This window comes from Pinus tabuliformis, chromosome 6, assembly GCF_031772625.1.
Source record: "Pinus tabuliformis cultivar Carrire ecotype Pingquan chromosome 6, CPIR1, whole genome shotgun sequence".
Lineage (NCBI taxonomy): Eukaryota > Viridiplantae > Streptophyta > Pinopsida > Pinales > Pinaceae > Pinus > Pinus tabuliformis.
This window is the reverse complement of record NC_142292.1, coordinates 921,271,616-921,283,049: the sequence shown is the minus strand read 5'-3', so window position 1 is coordinate 921,283,049 and position 11,434 is coordinate 921,271,616. Positions and strand designations below refer to the sequence as shown.

At 32.9% G+C, this 11,434-nt stretch overlaps 1 protein-coding gene across 1 annotated transcript; it reads left to right on the top strand.

Annotated features, from left to right (window-relative positions):
* Positions 1 to 994: 994 nt before the first annotated feature.
* Positions 995 to 6,173, top strand: LOC149261948 (phosphoenolpyruvate carboxykinase (ATP)-like). The gene is made up of 13 exons (XM_089423127.1): positions 995 to 1,152; positions 1,242 to 1,507; positions 1,598 to 1,779; positions 2,926 to 3,079; positions 3,220 to 3,304; positions 3,434 to 3,534; positions 3,827 to 4,125; positions 4,256 to 4,429; positions 4,533 to 4,598; positions 4,738 to 4,916; positions 5,085 to 5,254; positions 5,359 to 5,527; positions 5,667 to 6,173. The coding sequence occupies exons 2-13, from the start codon at positions 1,248 to 1,250 to the stop codon at positions 5,808 to 5,810; spliced, it is 1,983 nt and encodes a 660-aa protein (XP_089279253.1). The 5' UTR covers positions 995 to 1,152; positions 1,242 to 1,247; the 3' UTR covers positions 5,811 to 6,173.
* Positions 6,174 to 11,434: the final 5,261 nt, after the last annotated feature.

Genomic DNA, 11,434 nt, shown 5'->3' with positions numbered 1-11,434 from the left:
TATAAAAACATACATACTCTACCCCATTTAAGAAAAAACACATACTCTTAACCATTAATTATTAAATCAAATTTAATTGATTTAAATTTAAAAATTAAAAATATTTTAATTTAGTAATTTTTTTTTTTTAAATCTTTTTTATTCATTCATTTTTAAAATCATATTAGTTCTCTCTCTTGAAACTATAACTACGGGCTCAGAAAACATCCCCATCTTATAATGCTAATGCCTCCCCATGTGCTAAGCACTTGTTCACATTATCTGTGCACATGATTGCCGTATAACCGTTAGTATCGATATTATATGTTTGTTGGACATATGCAAGAGCACGCCCGCGAATACCACAAAACCCGTGTTAACATAAAGTATTAGCTAAAACTATCAGGAATGTTATGTACTAACATTTGATGCCGTGGATTATCAATCCAATATGAATAGATTAAGCATTTTATGTTCGTGTAGATCCCACATTAGCGGAGACAGAGTTAGTGGTGCTCCCATTAGATATACATAGGACGTGGCATATTTTTGACTATTTCGTATTTTAGATGAAATCTTTGTAAAATAAACATCCTTATCCAAGATTTAATATTACCTAAACTAAATCTCTGATATTTAGGATCAGTAAAAGCACTTATCCATTAAGTAAGCATTTAATTTCTATGTATTACTATGTTTTAAATGCAGGCACCCCTAAAGGTGGGTACCGAGAGAAATTTGGAAAACTTCAATAAAATTGGAAATATGTGCAATAAACTAAATTTTAAAGAAAAAGAATAATGTCGGGACGAGGTCCACCTGGCGGAACTGAAAATTATTTCAATTTAAGAAAAGGAAACAGTATCGTATCTAGTTCATCCTTACCACCTTATGTGGCAACGGGGGCCATGAGAGGGAGGTCACAACCTGGCAATGTTAAAATCCGAAAGTTACGAGGCAGAGTTTTCAGCCAACGGAGGATTTCCTTTGTTAAATTTGAGAATTTACTGGAGTCCGGAGGGGCCTTTAAAAGGAGGGCCATGCCCCATAGTTATGGCATCATTTGCATTGCATATCTCTGAGATATTTGAATGCTTGAGTTTGTGTCTTTGTTCGGTTTGGTTCAGTAATTTATTGTAGGCTTTGATTATCAGGAAGCCTACGCGTTTTAAGGTTCTGCCAGTCTAGATTTTGTGTCTTAGCTTTGTTCTTTGCTCAGCGTTTTAAATTTATTTTGCTCATATGGTTATTGTGTTTTGCAGATAAATATGGCGGATAATGGAAGTGTTAGTTCGGCCTACGAGAACTCGGCTGGGAACGGTTTAGCAAAAATCCAGACGCAGAAGAAGCATAATGGGATCTGCCACGATGATAGTACAACTCCTGTGAAGGCGCAGACTCTGGACGAGCTCCATTCGTTGCAGAAGAAGAAATCTGCGCCTTCAACTCCCATTAAAGGAGCTCAGGGGGCATTTGCTGCTCAACTGTCCGAGGACGAAAGACAGAAGCAGCAGCTGAAGTCCATTAGGTTTGAAATTTCGTTTCGGTGCTGCACAGTTCTTGAGCTGACATGATTTTTAAAGGTGGAACATTAATTGTTTTGTTTTTGTGTATGCAGTGCTTCTCTGGCATCTCTTACCAGGGAAACTGGCCCTAAGGTTCTGAGGGGAGATCCTACTAAGAAGGTCGAGGCTTTGAAGCCAGCCGCAGATATTTCAAGCACTGTGCCTACGCCTAAATTTACAACTAGCGACAGTGCTTTGAAGTTTACACATATTCTACACAACCTTTCAGCAGCTGGTTAGCATTTATGTCGGTGCATTTCTTAATGTTTGTGATCGAATTTTATCCGGTAGCTAAAAAGACCACGAAGTTTGTTCGGATTAGGTGTTTATGTGAATGGATATATGTGATTTATCATGTATTTAATGATGTCCAGGTGGAGCTTTACGTGAGCAGGTATAAAGGTCATTGGATTTGAATTCTTTTCTTTTTTTCCTCCTTATTCCTGGCCTTATAAAGGTCATTGGATTTGAATTCTTTTCTTTTTTTCCTCCTTATTCCTGGCCTTATAAAGGTCATTGGACTTGTATTTTGCCCCCTTTTCCCGTGTGTCAAAATGTTTGGGAGTTTTGGTCCTATGTTTTGTGTTGGATTTGAGGTAAATGTCTTGTTTGAACGGGGAAACGCTATGCTTATCTGATCTGTAACCATCACTACCAGAAGATATTCTAATGTAGATGAAAAATGTTAACGGAAATTTTAGATGTAGAACAATATTTCATGGCTAAGGCGATGGAATTTTAGATTTTAGAAATAAGTTTCTCTGGGGGCATTCTGAAGTTTTGGAATGCAGTCTTTACTTTTTCAACAGCTTTTTCAGTTTGCTTTGATGTATGACTGTAAATTCTTCTGGAGCTACATAAGGCTTTGGTTTTGATCTTGTATTTGCACCACTTTTCTTTATATTTAAATGCTTTGGTTTTGATCTTGTGTCTGCAACCACTTTTCTTTATATTTATTTTTTTAAATGCGCAGGGGTTTCGATCGTGGGCTTTTGTTTATATTTATTTTTTTAAATGGGCAGGGGTTTCGATCGTGCGCTTTTGTTTATATTTATTTTTTTAAATGGGCAGGGGTTTCGATCGTGCGTATTTTGGTGGATTTGGGAGACTAAATATCGTTATTCTAGTCTGCACTGGATCTTTCATGATTAGAGATCCATTTGTGTAAATGAAAAATATTCACCTTTTTTTTAACAATATTTCATTCCTAAGCGAGTGGATTTTCAATGTAAACAAGATTTTTTTTTAGTTTTTTTCGTGGTTACTGTATTTGCGGGTATGTATTAAGCTTTTGGAATGTCAGATTTAGTCTATTTTAATCTTTTGGCCTTTTTATGCTTTGTCTGACTTGGCTCTACTGTGTGACTATGAATCTTGACAGAGCTATACGAACAGGCCATTAAATATGAGAAAGGTTCATTCATTACATCGACTGGTGCTCTGGCAACGCTTTCGGGGGCCAAAACCGGACGCTCTCCCAGAGATAAGCGTGTTGTTAAGGATGAGGCGACCGAGGCTGAACTATGGTGGGGCAAGTAAGTATGGGACACCATTATTTAGATTGTGAATGTAGAAGCTGTTTGTTGAATTGGGGGATGTTTGAGTTTTGGTTGATTAGGCAGTGAACAGGTTTTGAAAACTGCGGATTCTTTTCCACTCTTGGTTATTTATGCAGGGGATCTCCGAATATTGAGATGGATGAGCATACATTCCTGGTCAACAGAGAAAGGGCCGTAGATTATCTCAATTCTTTGGAGAAGGTAGATTAATATATTCATTAAATATTTATTGCCGCTGAATGAAATTAAAGGATTGCATGATTTTTTTGTTTGTTTGTTTGTTTTATCAATCCGATTGCCCTGATGGATGCTATGTTTTGGGAACGGTAGGTCTTTGTGAATGACCAGTTCCTGAACTGGGATCCTGAGCACCGAATCAAAGTCAGAATTGTCTCAGCGCGAGCATATCACGCTCTCTTCATGCACAACATGTAAGTATTAATTACTGCCATGCTTCCATACTCTCTGCTCGTGATCACAAGTCCCATCCCAGATAAGTATTAAGGCCCAGATAAGTACTCTGTAACGTTAAATGGTATTGTTTGATATTTGGTCCTAATCTGTGGAGAAGGCCTCGAGCTCAAATTTTGATTATAAAGACAAATATGTCCATACACGGTCTATATATGTAATTTCCCTAGCCCTCGAGCCTATATATATGTATATGAATGTAGTGGGGATATGATTGAGATAGCATTGGAGGGATGGTGATATGGGTGGCAGGTGTATCCGACCCACCCCTGAAGAGCTGGAGGACTTTGGCACTCCGGACTTCACGATATACAATGCTGGCCAATTCCCTTGTAATCGATACACTCACTACATGACATCCTCCACCAGCATAGACCTTAATCTCCGTAGGAGAGAAATGGTTATTTTGGGTACACAATATGCCGGAGAAATGAAGAAGGGTTTGTTCGGCGTGATGCACTATCTTATGCCGAAGAGACAAATTCTTTCCCTGCATTCTGGCTGCAATATGGGAAAGGACGGGGATGTCGCCCTGTTTTTTGGATTATCAGGTATTGTGAATCAAACACGAGAGCTGCAAATCTCGTGAGATTCACAAAGTGTGTTCTTTTTTTCTGCCTCAGGGCAAACACATTCATCCAAATTTCACGCACTGCTGACGCTTCAATATTTTTATTACAGGTACTGGTAAGACCACTCTATCAACAGATCATAACAGGTTCCTGATCGGAGATGATGAACACTGTTGGAGTGAAAATGGCGTGTCTAATATTGAAGGAGGTTGTTATGCCAAATGTATAGATCTCTCGCGGGAAAAGGAGCCTGACATCTGGAACGCCATCAAGTTCGGCACTGGTATAATATCACCACATATGTGCTTTATTTAATTATTGTCAGTGGTTCTTGAGTACTTCAGAAAAATCAAGCGGCCTTTTCATTTACACTATTGCTTTTGCAGTGTTGGAAAACGTGGTATTTGACGAGCACACCAGAGAAGTTGATTATGCTGACAAATCAGTCACAGGTAAGACACCATCCCTTGTGAATGTATTTGAATGAAACAAATATGAGTGCCTGCCCACAGGCAGTGCAGGACTGCTAAAGACTGATTTTCATGGTATGTGTATTTTCTAATTGATATTGATGGCGCTTGACTTTTGCAGAGAATACAAGGGCATCTTATCCGATCGAATATATACCCAACGCAAAGATACCCTGCGTGGGCCCTCATCCCAAAAATGTGATATTGCTCGCATGCGACGCCTTCGGCGTTTTGCCACCAGTTAGCAAACTGACTCTGCCCCAGACGATGTATCACTTTATCAGTGGATACACAGCCCTGGTATATACACAGCTGATACACCCATAGCCTTTAAGGATTCTCTTCTTGCTGTAACTTGGAACCTCTTCTTCCTGGAATCTTTGACGGAGCTGTGTGTTTGTGTATATATTTTGATCGTTATGGTGTGCACATATTTATACGATGTTCCATATATGGATGGGTGGACAGGTAGCAGGCACAGAGGAAGGCATAAAAGAGCCTCAAGCAACGTTTTCTGCTTGTTTCGGCGCTGCTTTCATTATGCTACATCCTACAAGGTATGCAGCCATGCTAGCTGAGAAAATGCAGAAGCACGGCGCAACAGGCTGGCTCGTCAACACCGGCTGGTCCAGCGGCAGGTACACTGACTCTTACCCTTCATTTCCTCCTCTTTTTCATAAAATAGTAGGTTGGTAAGGTAGGTTAGATTTTGTTGTGGATAATATGTTGCTTGTGCTTGCAGCTATGGCGTGGGGCGAAGAATAAAATTGCAGTACACGAGAAAGATCATTGATGGCATTCACGCCGGCTCCCTTTTGAATGCCAAGTACTCAAAAACTGATATATTCGGACTGGAAATCCCAGATGCCATTGATGGCGTTCCCTCTGAGATTCTTCATCCAGAAAATACGGTAATCTGCTAGCCCACCATTTCCGTTCCTAATATTAGGAGCCCTCAAGATTGATTGGGTTTTGTATGGCGTGGTGCCATTTTCGTTCTTAATATTGTAAGCCCTGGAGATGATTCGGTGTTGTATGGTGTGGTTGCAGTGGCCTGACAAGACCGCATACAGAGAAGCGTTGCTCAAACTAGCAGGTCTTTTCAGGAACAACTTTGAGAAATTTGCAAGTTATAGAATCGGAAAGGACAGCAATCTGACTGAGGAAATCCAGGCAGCAGGTCCTCAGATTTAGTCGTGTAGCTGGTCCTCAGTTTAACTATCTTCTGTGAATTATGAAGGATAGGTGGTAGTAATATATTGATTTAATGCAGCAATAGAGCGAAGATGGGCACTTAGTTTGTAGGTCTTTTAGATCGATATTTGGCACTATGTTTCAATCCCGAAGCATGGCTTCCAGGTAGATTCTTATTGAAGAATTGAGTAAGAGATTTTAACAGTAGGCTTTATGATATGCGGATAGCAATGTTATTTGGGCGGTACCCGTTGATATCAATGGGGACCAAAGTAGTGATATGCCAAATGTTTATGATTTGGGTTGTATCTATCTTTCTTATTTGGGTTGTATCTATCTTTCTCAATGGCTATCTTTCTCAATGGGGCCAGGGGCCAGAGTAATGAACTGCCAAATATTATGTAGTGAGCTGCCAAATATTTATGAAAAAATAATAATAGTGATTTATACGCGTTGGAAGTTTGCGTATATCATGGAAATAAAATTATCTATCTGCAATCTTCTTCAATCCATCCATTTAGAAAGAGAAACCCCCATAAACAGCTAACACTTGGCTCATAAAAAGTTATGGGGCTAACGCCAGAAAAATAAAGCTTAATTACCATGCAACGTATAAATTCCCTAAGAGAGTTTAGCATAAATTATGGTTTCGACTAGCAGAAGTAAATGACGGCTAGGCTAGACCGGAACGGTAAATTAAAAGCCTTAATGTGACTCTCCAGCAGGTGGAAAAACTAAGAAGTGTTGAAGTAAGTAACCAACGTGGGCCCTGCATAACAGGTAATTCACAAGTCAGCATGCCGAATGAGTTGAGTTAAAAGAATAACTGAAACCCAAGTCAGAATGTCAGATGAGTTGTGATAAAAGAATAACTGAAACCCAAATGCAAGAAGGGGTGAAATGGCAAATTTGAACCATTACGGTGAAACCAAGAAGGAAACGACCAGGGCGCTAAAGACCCTTCGGGGTTACCTGTTACAACTTGTAAAGAACATTGCGGTCAGCTTAACTGCAAAAGCATCACAAACTACAACGTGTTACAACTTGTAAAGAACATTGCGGTCAGCTTAAATGCAAAAGCATCACAAACTACAACGCGTTGATAGAATAGATATATTGAAATTGTAAGGCCTTTACAATTACCTAGATTTGGTCAGCAATGATTTCCATACATTAGATCTATGTGTAGACATGTGGTTTTTTTGGAAGTTTAAATTTATGTTTAGGTTGTTTTTAGGGATTTAGGTTGTTTTCAAATAATAAGGTTTTTTTTTTTTTTTTTTTTTCCTTTGTGTGTGATTTTGGTTGTTGTTTGTTTTCAAATAATAAGTTTTTGTTTTTGTTTTTCTTTGTGTGTGATTTTGGTTGTTTTTCAATAATTAATAATTAGGTTGTTTTTTGTGATATGAGTTGTTTTCAATTATGTGTTGTTTTTAGGGATTTAGGTTGTTTTCAAATAATTAGGTTTTTTTTTCTTTGTGTGTGATTTTGGTTGTTTTCAAATAATTTGGTTGTTTTCTGTGATTTAAGTTGTTTTCAAATAATTAGGTTGTTTTATGTGATTTAAGTTGTTTTTAAATAATTTCAAGTTACTTTATTTTCAAATATTTTAAGTTGTTTTCAAACAATTAGGTTGTTTTATTTTAAGTTGTTTTCAAACAATTAGGTTGTTTTATGTGATTGAAGTTGTTTTCAAATAATTGATTTTGGTTGTTTTCAATTATGTGTTGTTTTTAGCGATTCAGGGTGTTTTCAAATAATTAGGTTTTTTTCTTTTGTGTGTGATTTTAGTTGTTTTCAAATAATTAGGTTGTTTTTTGTGATTTAGGTTGTTTTCAAATAATTAGGTTGTTTTATGTGATTTAAGTTGTTTTCAAATAATTTCAAATATTTAATATAGATTGTTTAAGCGATTTAAGTTATTCATATAATTCTAATTTCAAATATTGTACTATGTGTTATGTGTAATTATAGATATAGTTTTGTTTTGTTTTTTTTGTCTTTCGTGATTTTAGTTGTTTTCAAATAATTATGTTGTTTTTTGTGATTTAGGTTGTTTCCAATAATTAGGTTGTTTTATGTAATTTACGTTGTCTTTAAATAATTTCAAATACTTTATGTAGATTGTTTAAGCTATATAAAGTTGTTAATATAGTTTTAATTTCAAATATTGTACTATGTATTATGCGTAACTATAGATATAGGTTGTTTTTATGTTTTCTTTTGTGATTTAGGTTGTTTTAAAAAAAACAAGATGTTTTTTTGTGATTTAAGTTGTTTTCAAATAATAGGTTGTTTTTATGTTTTCTTTTGTGATTTAGGTTGTTTTAAAAAAAACAAAATGTTTTTTTGTGATTTAAGTTGTTTTCAAATAATTAGATTTAAGGGATGTATAAGTTATTAATATAATTTCAATTTCAAATATTGTACTATGTATTATATGTAAGTATAATTTTTAATGAAATTCATATTAGGTGTGTCATTTTATCTCAATTTAGTTATATTAAATTGAATTACCTCATATATATATATATATATATATATATATATATATATATATATATATATATGAGTCTTATTTATTGTGTGTTTATTTTAAAAATTGAATTAACTCATTATATTTGATTATAACTTAAGGAATTGTCTTTAGTGCGATTTTTTGGACTTTTTCACCTCAAATGTTTCCGAAGTCCAAAAAGTCGCACTAAAGACAACTCCATAATTTAAATGAAATTGAGTCAACTCATTATATATAGATATAATAAAATAAATTGGGTGAATTTGTCATGCATAATTCATAATTCTAATTTTTCTCATGAAATTTTCATTTGAATGTGTAATTAAATTTGAGTTTACTAAATTCTAACCAAATAAATTAAATTGTCATTTCATCATAGACATTTACATTTCTAAAACTAGATGAAATTTTCATTTAAATGTGTAATTAAATGGTTGATTAGATGATATTCTCATTTGAATGTGTAATTAAATTGAGTTGACTAAATTTTTATAGTCCAACTTGTCATGTATATGTATATGAAATTGAATTAACTCATCATTTGTAATTATATTTTTTCCTCATATCCAACAAATTTGAAACACTGTGTTTACACTTATATTTAGATTGGGAATCTTTATGGGAATTATTTTATATATTTTTGCATAAAAATTATTATAATAATGAATTATTTGATATATTTTTACATTGGTTTTATTATAATAATATAATAGAGTATTGAGAATATTTGCATGAATTATTTATCTAAATTATTTTAGAGATTTAAATTTTTTAAATTGAGGCAATTGTTATTTATCACAATAATTTTAATGAAATTTCTATTAAATTTGGAGCATTATTATAATAGTTTTACAATTTTTTGAAATTGGGAATCTATATGAATTATTTTGTGTATTTTTTAAATTAATTTGATTTTGACATTATTATATTATATTCATAATTTTATAAAAATTTGGAATTTCTACTCCAGTTATATAGGTATTTCAATTAATTAGTATGGGTTATTATTGAAAATGTTTCTGAATTTAATCGAGTTGGCGAAATTCCAATCAAATAAATTAAATTATCATTTCATCATGGATGTTTACAGCTCTAAATTTAGATAATATTCTCAATTAAATTGTTTTAAATTGAAAGAATTGTTATATATGACAATAATTTTAATGAAATTTCTATGAAATTTGGAGCATTAATATAATAGTTTTACAATTTTTTTTTTTGAATTTGGTTAGTTATGTTAATTATTTTGTGTTTGTTTTTAATTTGATTTTGATATGATTGTATTAGATTCACAATTTTATAAAAATTTAGAATTTCTACACAATTGTAGGTATTTCAATTGGTTAGTATGAATAAGTATTAAAAATGTCTCTAAATTTATTTATATTTGTAAGTATAACACAAATTTATGAAAATATTAATTAATATGTATTTCAATTGGTTAGTACAAATAAATATCGAAAATGTTTCTAAATTTATTTATATTTGTAAGTATAACCTAAATTTAGAAAAATATTAATTGATATTTGTTTACTCGTAATAAATTTTTTTAATTTTAATATTTATTATCTATATTAAAAATGAAAAATGAAAAGTGAACTTTACGTTGTTAGTTAAAGATGCAATAGAAGAAAGCTGCATGAATACGTGAGGTGGTTGGTGTGCTTACAAGTTTAAGAGAAAGGGTTGAGAGAACCAAAAGTAAAAATCCAAATGTTGAGGTGGACCTAAACACCGAGCGAACTGCCTCAAATACGTGCCCATCCCAAATTAAAGAGTTGAAGGGACTCTTTCGAGCTTGCATACAACAAATATCAATGATAATGCAGTGGAAGTACATACATGGCTTAGTGATTTAAATTAGCATTCGAGGTGTGGCACATGCACAACTATAGTGACTAGTGTGATAAGTGTCTCCTTGCGGCATCTAGATGGGCAGATGGATTAATTATTAAGAATCTTGGAGCAGATTTGTACAATTTTATAATTTATTTAACATAATAGTTGAAGAATACATTGAGAAGTTTTAGGGCTTGAATTTAAACGCCAAACCATTTTTTCATGGATATATTATGAAATATGAGAAGTTTTAGGGCTTGAATTTAAAGGCCAAACCAATTTTTCATGGATATATTATGAAATATTTACCTTTTGAATTTTGAGGTATAAATTTGATATGAGATAATGAGGTATAAATTTGAATTGAGATAATGCTTTTGTTTAAATTGTTATTTTTAGACTTATATTTAAAATTAAAAAACAAAGAATTTATTTTTTGAATTTGTAGGTATAAATTTGAATTAAGAAAATGATCTTGTTTAAATGGAAAGGATTATTTCTAGAGTTATTTAAAATTAAAAAAGGGTTAGTTTTAGAGTTATTTAAAATTTAAAAACAAAAAGGATATTACAAAAAGAAAGTTAAAGGACAATGGAAATTCTAGGATATCTCACAACCAAGGTCTTAATTAGTATTTCAACTTCAATGCTTTGAATGCAAGAAAAATATGTTTATACTTTTTTATTTATGAAATATATGTCACTTATAATATGAATTTGAACATAAAGAGGATGTTTTCTTCACACAACTGATAATTGCTTTGGGCTCATAAGAACAATCCTCTTCACTTTCTTGGAGAAGGGAATCTTTAATTTTTGTTAGGGTTTTATCTTAATTCCCTTTATTTTATATATATATATATATATTTATATATATTTTGATGTTGTTTTGATCGCAATTTAGTAAATATATTGTTAAATATACAAGGGTAAGAAAGCTTATTAGAAGGTTCCACTTACTAGAAAGTTCTATCACTAAAAAGTTCTTAGTTTATTAGATACAAATTGACTAAAGAATTAGAACCAAGGTAATGAAATGTTCTGAAAAGTGTATTTTAATTGAAGTATTGTTTCGCAAGAGGTTGCCTCCTTGAAAGGTAAGTGAACGTTGCTTTCATCAAAAGTCTTGTTAATTATGGTATTTGAGTTCTTGTGTAATTGCATATTATTTTTATAATTGGTCAATTTCATGCTAAATCTTGCTATAATTTCTATTTCTGCAATAAGTATCTTATTTTGTTAACAAGGAACACTACAAGTTATCTATA